At 41.4% G+C, this 12564-nt stretch overlaps 1 protein-coding gene across 1 annotated transcript in view; it reads left to right on the forward strand.

Moving 5' to 3' along the window:
* The window catches only part of LOC138261635 (zinc finger protein 721-like), a 91387-nt gene extending 81561 nt beyond the window's left edge, over nt 1-9826 (forward strand). The window contains exon 2 of the mRNA XM_069210771.1: nt 1039-9826. Within this exon, the coding sequence (XP_069066872.1) occupies nt 1268-5788 (4521 nt within the window). The 5' untranslated portion in view covers nt 1039-1267 and the 3' untranslated portion in view covers nt 5789-9826. The remainder of the gene's footprint in view (nt 1-1038) is intronic.
* The last annotated feature ends 2738 nt before the right edge of the window (nt 9827-12564 follow it).

Raw genomic sequence — 12564 nt, forward strand, 5'->3', positions numbered from 1 at the left:
TCAAGAAATTAGTTAGCATTAGAAAAATGTGTTTTCTAGGTCTGAAATGGAGCCAAATTTCAATAAAGATAGAGATATGTGTACCATTAGTCTGAGAACCTGGATTCGCAGACCAAAATTAAAAATAAATAAATGGTCATATTCATTTTGATGTAGGCCTTTTTCCTCCCAGTGTCCATTTTGGGTCAGCAAAAACAAAATGTAGTTTGCAGATCGCAACCTCTGTAATTTGCCCGCCACACCTTAAAAAAATGTTGTGTCTGCCATTATGCAAGGCCTCATCCATGTGTTAAAAGTTTTTTTTTTTTTCAATGGATTGTGCTTCAGCTTTTGCATACCCTGAGTTCTTGGTTTAGATGTCCTCGAGCCCAGCTTTGTGGTCTGCAGGCCCATCAAGGAGGTCCTGTTCCCTTGTTCGGCATTCTGCGTGGATCGCAGACCTAGTGACAGGTCTGAAGAATGCCAAAACAAGGCCATACGACTTTGAAGGTCCACAGACCCCTTGACAGGTTCAGCAAATCATGAAGGAAGTACAGGTCCAGGTGATGGTCAGGCCCAGCGGCCACCCCATAGGAAATGCATAGCTAGTATTTGCTTCCGGTGGAGGGCTGGGCGCAGAGTTTAACAGAAAACTATGTCTCCGGGTAGACTTTTGTAAAAGGTTTATGATGTATTTGGTTTAAACTGCCAGAAATTCACTTCACTTTAACTGTGGTGCTTTAAGTACATTTCTGCGTATTACTCAAAATGATTTGTGTGCTCGCTGATAGTGGTGCCTTTGAGATGTAAAGTTTGTTTCATACAATACTGAATTTGTTTTAGCACAGACGTTTTGATGTACCTATAATATTCTCAGAATCTGCAACCCTCATATTTCTGCTGTGTATATATTGCATCCCTGAAGTGTTGTTAATCTACTTATTCCCTCACTTTCTCATTCTGATTCTGGAGGATCTCTTTAATGTGATATATTTGTGTATGAGGGGAAATACTATTATGATTTTTTTTTTTTAATTACATGTAACTTTGTGTCTGCAGGTGTTCGTGTTTCAGTGCTTTTAAATATGAAAATTCAAGAAAAGGCCTCAAAACAGCTGAAACCAGAATACAGTTTGGTGATGGAATGCTGCAGTTATGATCTCTTGTGTGATGAGGCACTGTATGGTTTCTAGAAACTAAGGAGCAGCTAAATGAAGCAAAGTGTCCTGGAAGCTCATCCGGATTATCCATATTTTGTTCAAAGGATCCAGAGAACCTTCTAGAAAACATGTCACAGCAGGGCAGCTCTTCACAGGGCTCAGATCTCTCATCTCCTCTTGGTGACAAAGAACTTTGGAAGTTATGTGAGAGAGAGCTCTGGAGCCTAACTGAAAATGTCATACAACAAAAAATTGCTAAAGGACACTTTGCAGAGTCACAAATTGACGCAGGCCTCTCAGTATTGTCTTTGATTCCCAATGAGAAAGAAGGTAGAACTCTACCTTACAGCCTTACGCATCACTTAGCAAGTATACAAAACTTGGCAGATTCATCTAGCTGTGAACATGTACCCTTGAATGTAAAAGAGAACCCTGTTGAGAAAGGATTGCCTGGTAGCTCTACAGATTTATGCACTCCTTGTGAAAGGGAAACTCTAAGTTTTAAACAGGGAAAGCTTGACGGAAGTTCCTCAGGTACATATGTTCCTCGCAAGAGGGAACGTACCAATTTGACTAAGCACTCTGCAGAAAAGGAAATTCAGCAAAAAAAGATTAGGATACATACCTGTGATGAATGTGGTAAAAGTTTCAAATTTAAGTCTGTGCTGTTGAAACATAAGAGAATCCACTCAACAGAGAGACCTTTCAAATGTACTGTGTGTGGAGCCGCATTCAAACAATATGGTTGTCTTCTGGGACATAATAAAATTCATACATTAGCAGGATCATTTGTATGTGAAGAATGTGGTAAAGGCTTCAACTGTAAGAAGAATCTTGTGACACATCGTTTGACACACTCCAATGAGAAGCCTTTTGTGTGTCCTGATTGTGGTAAAGGCTTTACTGTCAAGGAGAGTTTGAAGAGTCATCAGAAAGTCCACCAGAAAGCACCAGATCACAAAAAAGTGAAGAATTCTCCTCTCAAGTGCAAAATCTGTGACCAAGAATTCAAATACAACAACAATCTCGTGGTACATGAGCGGATCCACTCAGGTGAGAAGTGCTTCAGCTGCAGGCAATGCTGGAAGATCTTTGGCTGTGAGAAATCCCTGCAGCGCCACCAGAGACAACACAACAGAGGTCAGAAACAGCATAAACAAGAAACGGAGAGCACTTTTACATGCAGTAAATGCAAAAGGACTTTCGAGTGGGAGACCAGTCTTATCATCCACCAGTGCAGCTATCAGGCAGAAAGGCCTTTTAAGTGTGCCACGTGTGGACAAACCTTCAAAACTGAGAGTAACCTGAAAGCCCATGAACAGGTCCACACTGGTGAGAAGTGGTACAGCTGTGAGGAATGTGGGGAAGGGTTCAACCGGAAAATCAGTCTGAGAAAGCATGAGATGATCCATACAGGACATACTCCATTTGAGTGTTCTAAGTGTGGGAGAGGCTTCTGTAGTAATTATGCATTGAGAAGACACCAATCCGTAGACCGCTGTAAGATAGAAGAGAACTTACAGCAAAGTACAAATTTGGGAAAAGCAAATTTAATGGAGACCTCTGCTGTAAAGGACACAGCCAAGGAAATTAAATACCTCAACTGCAAGAACTCAAGTGAAGATGATAGGCACTATAAGTGCACCATTTGTGGGCAGTGCTTCAGTCACGAGTTGAAACAGTTGCTACATGAACGCAGCCACACTGACTCAAAAAACTACAGTTGCATCGAGTGCAGGAAAGCCTTCAAATGCAACAGGGCTTTGTGGAGCCACATAAGGACACATACAGGTGAGAACATGTGCAACAGGACTTTGTGGGGTCGCCTAAAGACACACACAGATGAGAACACATGCACGGAATGCGGTAAGTCGTTTGCCTTGAAGTCCTCCCTAACAATGCACAGCCGTGTCCACACCGGTGAGATGCCATACAAGTGTGAAGAATGTGGAAAATCCTTTAAATGGAGGAGCATATTTGTATACCACAAAATGCGCCATACGGGAGAAAAAGCTTATCAGTGTGGCCAGTGCAACAAAAGGTTTTCCAGCCACAGTGCTCTCAGCATGCACCGTAAACTCCATGCTGGAGTGAAAGCATTCACATGTCTTGAGTGTGGCAAATCCTTTATTCACAAGTCAGAGCTTAAACGTCATCAGGTCATGCACACAGGTGTGAAGCCTTACCAATGCAGTGAGTGCCACAAAAGGTTTTCCTGGAGCAGTGCCCTCAGCACGCATCGGAAAACTCATGTAGCAGAAAAGTCCTTCATATGTATGGAGTGTGGAAAAGCCTTCAAAACAAGCAATGTCTTTGAGAACCACAAGAAGAGAATGCATTCCAGAGAGAAGACATACCAGTGTGACCAGTGTGATAAGAGATTTTTCTGGAGGAGTGCATTGCTCATACACCTTAAAATACATGCAGCAGGGGAGGTCTTAAAGTGTTCTAAGCCTGAGAGTACCATCAGCATTAAGTCTGACCTTGCGCCTCACGAGGTCTTGCACACAGGAGAGAAGCCATTTTTGTGTGTTGAATGTGGGAAAAGATACTGGCTTAAGCATACTCTTAAAGTTCACATGAAAACTCATACTGGAGAAGTTCAGTGTATGTTTCCTGAATGTGCAAAAGTATTCCGACATAGGCTAGACATGGAGCGGCACCAGAAAACACACAGCATTACAGGTTTGTTCACTTGCACTGTGTGTGACAAAAACTTCACTGGGAAGAGAAACTACTTAATGCATGAGAAGATTCACTCAATGGATAGGCCGTTTTCATGCTACAAGTGCAAGAAAAGCTACAAACAAAAATGTCAACTGATGGCCCACCAGCGAACTCACACTGATGAGAGTCTATTTTCTTGTGAAGCGTGTGGGAAAAGCTTCAGTCACAAAAAGAGCCTTCTTTTGCATCGTATCAGCCACAATAGGGATAAGCAGTTGTCGCATACAGACTGGGGGGAAAGTCTCTCCCGTGAGCAAGGCATCTTTGTGCACCAAAAAATCTACTGTAAGAACAGGCTGAACTTGGAGAGTGCACTAGCTGTTAATAAAAGTGAGCACTTTGGGCAGCAGCGTGCTGCAACCACATCTGATGTGACAATGCCTTGTGTGACTACGACTGCAGATGCTACTCCTTCAGTTGAGAAGCAAGTTGCTGTAGCCGAGCTGTCTGCAATGACATCCTCTTTAAACAGTATTCCTGGAGCCAAATCTGATAGTCAAATGCTTGTTGAGGCTATCCCACTTTTGAAGTTTCCTCCAGCTACCATAAAAGAACTTACTCTTATGCCCTCTACTGACTTAAAAGCTTCTGTTAAATTTGGAGAAAGCTGTAATCTAATTACCAGCCTTGCAGACCCCCTGGAAACCCACGTCATGCACACATCTGCCAATCACACCCAGAAAGCATCTTCAGAGTCTGGTGAGATTTCCGCTTCAGAAAAATCCTTTTGGTGCGCAGACTGTGGGTTAGGCTGGAAAGATGAATCTATGTTCAGTGAACATCATAGGTTGTGGCACATGAGCAAAAGGCCAAGGCCATGCTGGCAGTGTGGTAAGAAATTTAGCACAAAATTTGATTTTGAAAAGCACTGGAGAACCCATAGAGATGAGGGGCTTTGTGGCATGCATGATGTCACTGTGAAAACAATTAACTCCCCTGCCGCAGCCGTTACTCGTTTGAACTTTTCTGTAGCTACTATTTCAGCTGCTATGAAGCTGGTTGCTGTAGCCAAGCGGACTGCACTAAAAGCATTTTCAACTAAAACGTTGGCATCTAAATCAGCTGCAGAGGTACCTGTAGGCAACTCTCAAATGAAATTTCCTGTTGTTATGGTGTCTGATGCTATTTCTACATCCACTGTAAGCCATACCACCTACATACCTAATGCATCTGGGGTTCCTGATCAGGGAACCACTTCACAGTCATGTGTGATTTCCTCATTCTGGTGTGTGCACTGTGCAATGGGCTTCAAATATGAGGCTCTCTTCAGAAGACATCAGAGCTGGTGGCATTTGAGCAAAAGGCAGAGGCCCTGTCAGCAATGTGGAGAGACATTTAAAACAAGGTTTGACTTTGAAAAACATAGGGAAACTCACATTGCAAATGGGGATTGTGAGTACACACCTACTACAAATGTGCCTCTTGTCTTGCCTGCAGTGATCATGCATGATATGCCCAAGTGTGCTGTGACAGAGTTTAATGATGCCGTACCTAAAGTGGCCAGACCTGTGCATCAACTTTGTGACGAGTCTGCTATGATGGTCTCTGTTACGGTCCAAGCTATGGCAACCAAGTCACTTGAAACTGAGCAAGCTACGCCTGGGCTTAATGATGCTATGCCAACTCTAAACATGCATACTGCAATCCCTGGGGCAGCAAAAATGTCTGTAGATATGAAGCCTCCTGTGCATGCTGTGAATGAGCTAATTGATACCAATGTTACAGAGGGAAATTCTGCTAGATGCATGCTTGCTTTGTCCAACTCTGCTGCAACCACACTTAATTCAGCCGAATGTCCTTCTCTTACAGCTGATGCTGGCACAGCTACGATGACAGAGCTTTACAATACCATACCTATTGTGGCAGTGCCTGGTATAAGACTTAGTGAGGACATGCCTGATTCAAGTGGATGTGGGTGCTGACGGATATTGTTAGAACATACTTGCTCTGAACCTTCCTTCAGCAGACACCCCTCCTGAAATCAGTTTTGTCTTGACCATACATGTTATGACTGTCTGCAGCAACTATGGGGGTTATTCTAACTTTGGAGGAGGTGTTAATCCGTCCCAAAAGTGACGGAAAAGTGACGGATTTACCACCAGCCGTATTACGAGTCCATTATATCCTATGGAACTCGTAATACGGCTGGTGGTATATCCGTCACTTTACCGTCACTTTTGGGACGGATTAACACTCCTCCAAAGTTAGAATAACCCCCTATGTCTGTAGAGATGAGACCTCATATGTCAGGATCTAACGGGCCATATCTGTTGTTAGAGACATTAATGATATATGACCAATTGTGGTCAAATGTGTTGACCGGCTTGGTGAAGACAAATCTGCAAAGACCATATTTGCAGCATCCAAACCCGTTGATAATGTGCTTATTGAGTGAAAGACGTCTGTGTCCAAAGCCAGTGTTGCTGCCACAGATTTCATCACATCATCTGTCACAGCCATCAATACTTTAACAGGATTTGCAGAGCCCATTCTCAGTGAGGAGGAAAACACCTGCAGATAAGCCTGTTGTGCCCACATCTAATGATACTGCACTTCCTACTGTTGTTTAAACTTCAAACAACCCTATTTCAGCCTCACAGTGCAACGACATTGTTGATTGGCAGGCTAGCCTCACCTTCACTGGGGTATAATTTGAGCTAAGAACACAGTCTTCTGAATAAAGTAGTCTCCGCGGCAAACATAGTCTAATTTTTCCAACCGCACAAATGAGCTGCAAGACAGTGGAGCCAAACTATACCTTGCCTATTGGTTTTAAAGTGAGCTGTAGGTCTCTTCGAGTGCATTCCTACTTTACCAACCCCCTCTGCTAATCCACTGTGTATCCAGTACCTCATATGTAACACTCATGATTGCCTTGATTCCGCTGACATGGTCTTTTGGTGCAGTTGTAAAACTGATATTCATGGGCTTCAATGGAACTATCTTACAACTCTAACTCAAGAAGGTGGGCTTGTGCTACAGGAGGTCTCCCTTCCTACTCTGCCAAATAGAATCCAAACCTCTGCTTGACTGTGCCTGGTACTTTCATAGAGATATGGAAAGGATTTCAAAGGGAATAGTAAACAGACATGTCGGTGGAGGCTTAGGTACATGAAAGCCACAATCTATGGGAGGGTCTGATGCTCAAATTTCACAGCTCTGATTCGAATATATTGTTTTTTGTAACTCTGGTTTCTGGATTTGAGTCATTGTGATTCAGAGTTAAAGAAAAGGCGAGAAAGAGACTTATAAAAACTGGATAAGAAGTTAAGACACAAGGTGATTGGTAAGAATGTGAACAATAGTATCAGCTCTTTTGGGCAGCGGGCCACAGTCCAGCTCACAAACGTAGACTATTTCTTTGAGACTACTATGACCCCCTTTTGGTTGCAGGGTCAAAGCAAAATGTAAAATGTGAGCGCTGTTATTTGTAACAGGACAACCAGATAAACATTTTGTTAAGAAATAACTTAAAAGTAAACAGAATGTAGTTAAAATACAAAGCTATTAAAATATTTCTAAAGTGATCAAAAGTTATAGCAAACCAAATTATTCTGAAAAATACACTGTGGGGAACACAGTAAAATAAAAAGCACAAGAACATATCTACTCCTTTAAAATGCCCACGGAGCCACCTGGTGCATCGATTTTGCCTTTTCTGGAAGATAAGTTGCTCACTCCAAGAAATTCCGATTATCTAGACAAAGTCTACTACCTTGATTTTTTGCATTCAGCTTTTGTAATGGGATGTTCTAGGAAGTTTTCAAATATTTGTAAATATTTTAGCAGTCCTCAGACGCATTTCAGGGTGTATTTCTTGGGACAGGCCTCTTGATGATATGTTCTCATGGAGGCATCTCACAACAACGCCCAACCAGCACTTCAAAATTCAGCAAATAATTATTTCTGGACAGTAGTACTGCTATTAACTTTATAGGCCCCGTCTGGTTCAAACTCACAGGTCTTGGAACTGGATTTTCAGTAGGCAGTCCAATTGGTTGAGGGTCCTTTAAAGGTCACCCTCTGGCTCTCGAAATAGGACCATTTCTTCCTTCGCAGCTAAAAGTTCCTTGGAGTAGGGTAATTGCAGCAGCCAGTGATGCAGTAATGGACCTAACTAGCCTTCTGGGCTAGGTCTTCCAAATGGCATCCCAGCTCTGTATGCATATTTCAAATCAAATGGCAGAACAAACGTCCTGTGTTCCACTGTCAAGCAGTAGAAGTTGAAGCATGCAGGGAGGCTGGTTCTTCTTATTGTTCCAAGCATGTTCAAAAGCCCAGAAGGAAAATAAAGATTTCTCAGAGAGTGGCAAGCATACTATATGAAAATGACAATAAACCAGTAAGGAATTATCAAAAACCTCTTTCTTAATTTTATTACAAACTGGTGCTTTATCTAGTAGAAACTTAATGATGTGGAGAGTGTATGATTTAAGAATGATTCTCTCAAAAGATCGTTAGGGGAACAGTAGAAATTAATTCTCCAGAAAGTCAGTCAGACTACAGTGCTTTTGTGAGTAACTCTTCGATCGTACATCCTCCTGTATAGCACTAGGACATAGTATCCAAATGTTCAGTTACATCACACTCCAGTTTTGTTGCAAATGTGAAGCAAGAAACTTTTTAGTACATGCGTTTGCCATGACACCTGTGCGACCTATTGATGGGACCACTGATCAGATTGCAAGGGGACAGAAGACATCTGCATTTGTTCAGTACTATACATTGCATTTTTTTGTAAATAATATTTGGCAAGTCTATGGTAAAACAATTCTGTCATGGTTAACGGAGGTGTCTACAACTGGTGTCTTTGCTTTCGTTAGGAACAGCTATTAAATGTTTGCCACTTGATACGAAAAGTGGTGAGCCCAGAGAGTTTCCTTTCGAAAAATAAAATGGATAATCGGAGGTGCACAATTAATGCTTGAAACACATTTTATTCTGTGACTCTTGAGATGTCTTTGTTTATAGGAAAAATAATCACACACTAAATCACATTTCTAGTCGTCCTTTGAGACCCTGACTATTGGGTCTTTATCTCTCCTCACGCCTGTTACACACACAAAGCCACTCATTTCTATAGATAAATCTGTGATTTACCCATTAATTTATCATATTCCAAAATCTTGTATATCCTTTCTCTGTAACATTTATTTTCGCTGTTTGTGTCATAAGTTACTCTTCGTGTTAATAACCAGTTGAGTACTTCAACATCTGTGAGGGAAAATAGGGGACCCTCCTGGCACATTATATTATATAATACTTGCACCTCCTGGTACCATAAATCACCAAGTTTTACATGCTTCTGCCTCTTTGACTAGGTATAATCCTGGCCAGAGCTTTATCTGCCATCCCGTAAAAGGTTTTGAGTTGATCAACAGATTTCTTGTGAGCTGTGTATCAGCCACTACTAGCAAGTTCAATAGTATTTTAGTTTTTTAAAGAAGAGCTCATTCAGTGTTATACAAAGGGCACAACACCGACTTAGTGATATCTTGAAGGGGATTTGATTGTATGTTATGCAATAGCTTTTCGGTAACCGATTGTTCAGTCTACCTGAATTCAAATAGTTACCTAGGCAGTTGATAGTTTGTGAGGTCAAGTATTTCACATTTTTAATAGAGTACCTATAGCGTGCTTGAATTTCCTGCATATGATATACATAAATGAAGGCAGCACTTATTGATTGAGGCAGAGAATGTATTTCTAATGTACATTATGGCCTTGTGATTGTGGCGGATTGTCTCCTTTTTCCTCAGGAAATAGGTATACAGCTAGTTAATTCACATTATGTTTTGTGTTAAGGTCAGGTCTAGTGCACTGATCTCTATGTATTGCTTAGTTCGTTAGTCATAAGTCCAGTTATTGTAAGGCAGTAGTCTGATCTGGATTGTGTAATGGGCTATCTTAATCTGTAAAATTGTAAATAAAGCTGATATTTGTACCTGTAGCTCGTATAACTGCTATGCATTGTAAACTCTGTTTCTTTGCTTCATAAGATTCACAAGGATTGACAACATGAATCATTATACCTCTTTTACATTCAAACAGTTTCAGCTGTGAAAGCTTGTGGATCTTACAAAATGTGCAGCAAATACAGGGGTATTACACGTTTTACACCTACAACACTACGCAATAGATCTATCTTTTAAATTAAAGTGCCTCCTCAGCTAATAATGGATTTAGGCATTCAGTAAGTCATCATAAATTATCTCTGCCACTCATCTTAACACTAATGCGCCCTTTTAGCCACTCACTAACTCTTGCATTCATTCACATATATAAATGCAATAAACCCACACACCGACTCGACAACATATGCAAGATAAACGAATAAAAGTAGAAAAAGCAAACATGCCGCCGCCTGATCATGGCAGGCATATGCTTGCAATACAAAATATAATTAGACATAGTAGCAGGTGACCGTGTTGCAGTAGTTTTGTAGGTGGTGTTTTTATTATTTTGACGTCACAGCATGTCAGCCACGTTTAGAGCAAATGTGTTCAGTATCTTGGAAAGACAAAACAGTGAAACTTTAAACAATACCATTCCTTTACAGTTGCCTGGTCTAGAGGCTGTAGAATAGTGGGATGTTGTGCACTTCGGATGAAATGCACGGCAAGCAAGCAGCTTGTTTCCACTGTCTGGAGCCCTCTAGTATGCATTAAAACAGTGAAAATAAAAAGACGAGGAAAAAGACAAGTAAAAGAATGGAAAACTGAACTATTGGCCCATCAGTGCTGGCACTGAAGAACATTATTTTTCATTTGAATGGCACTTGATCAGAAAATGTCATCACATATAGGGCAGCATAGTCAGTTTCTGAAGTGGCTGCCCCATGCTGAATATTATCATGGATGCAAAGGGAGTGCCTCAGCCATTGGCTCTATTGCACTCTGAGTGACAGCATTTTTCTGATAATATTTCTCTCCTTATTCTGTCCTTTCTCCAATATCTATATAATATGTATTTTTATTTTATTTTCCAAAATCCTCGCAGACAAGTACGTTTATCAGACCTTCCAAAGAGATTGTAGCTAGAAATATGACAGTGTAGTTCTGCTACCCTCTTGAATAACTTATTTTGAAAAAATAGGGCAACCCTGGGACCTGGGTAAGTGAATAATGTAACAGAAAAATGTTTTGGTCCCTCCGGGGGAAGGATATGAATTAACCTCCACGACAGTGGTTGTACCATAATGAACTTTCTGTACCAATGAATTTTGGGAGTAATATATCATATTTATTAGAAACTTGAATTCCACAATTGAAAGTAAAGTAATCGAGGTGCTCCTTTATAACGGCGCAGTGTGAGTGAATTATGTGTTAGTGTGTGTCACAGTGCTATTTACATGGAAACTAAAACCAAACCGTGGTTAAAAGTATGAGGTCTCAAATAAGCACCTATAACAATAGGTGGTGTGAGCCTGATGATTTTTCCAAAAGCCAATCCACATTTTCTAATACAATGTCGACATTTCGACCCCAGTCAAAGAAATGTATTCAGGTGAGTGTATGTTTCCCCACAAGGCTACTATCAGGTATACAGTCATAAAATTACAAGAACGTACAAAGTTGTCAAAACCATGTAAAATCCCTCCTTAGAGGGTGTACCAAGGATTATCACATTCAAAATCTTCTGTAATCTGTGAGATTTCATTTATCAAAATAAGTTCCTACAGGCTTTGACCATAGTGTAATTACAATCCACTGTTAAAAGTGTCTTTTCTTTGACATATGCATTTCACAATTAGAACTGTAAAATACTTGAGAGACTGTGGCGTAAAAACTACAGTCTCTCTAACAGAGAGATCTACAAGCAATCAGTCAGAACCTATCAACACAATATTAAAACTGCCCAGTCTACCTTTTATGGTGGAAAAATAGAATGTTCTTCATGTCCTCAGAAAGAAATCTTTCAAATTTTTAGAGACCTTACCTCCCCTCCCATTTCTACCCCTATGACGGAAGCCTCCGTCTCCCACAGTGATCGACTGGCATCCTTTTTTCAGGACAAAGTCATCAGTATATACTCTGGGTTTCCCGTCTATATGAATGATCCCTCTATTTGTAATGACACTGACTCCCTTCCTGTAGGAGTCTCTCTAACCTCCTTCCCCCCTCTCAACGAGGAGGTGACCATTAATTTCCTGTCCAAAATTAAATCCGGCTCCCCTCTGGACCCCGCCCCTCCCTCTGCTCTCTTGCAGGTAGCAGGCACCATTGCGCCTCCTCTCACTAAAATTCTTAACAGCTCCTTATCCTCGGGCTCCCTTCCCCAGTCATTTAAACATGCTGTGGTTAAGCCCCTTCTGAAGAAACCCAAACTTGACCCCACTTTATTGGAAAATTTCAGACCTATTGCCCTCCTCCCTATCTCCGCAAAAATCCTTGAGAAACATGTCAACACTGAACTAACCAACTATCTCGAAAGCAATGAACTTCTTCATCCCACCCAAATGGGCTTTAGAGCCTTGCACAGTACTGAGTCAGCTCTCCTTTCAGTAACTGAGACGGCCCGCCAGCTCTTAGACCTAGGGTCTCACGTAGCCATCATCCTGCTTGACCTAAGTGCAGCTTTCGACACTGTCGACCATGATCTTCTCTGTCGGAGACTATCGGATGTAGGAGTCGGAGGTTCCGCCCTCTCTTGGTTTTCCTCCTTCCTTAGAGACAGATCTTTCCAAGTCTTGGACCGG

The sequence above is a fragment of the Pleurodeles waltl genome, chromosome 10 (assembly GCF_031143425.1).
Source record: "Pleurodeles waltl isolate 20211129_DDA chromosome 10, aPleWal1.hap1.20221129, whole genome shotgun sequence".
Classification (NCBI taxonomy): Eukaryota; Metazoa; Chordata; class Amphibia; order Caudata; family Salamandridae; genus Pleurodeles; species Pleurodeles waltl.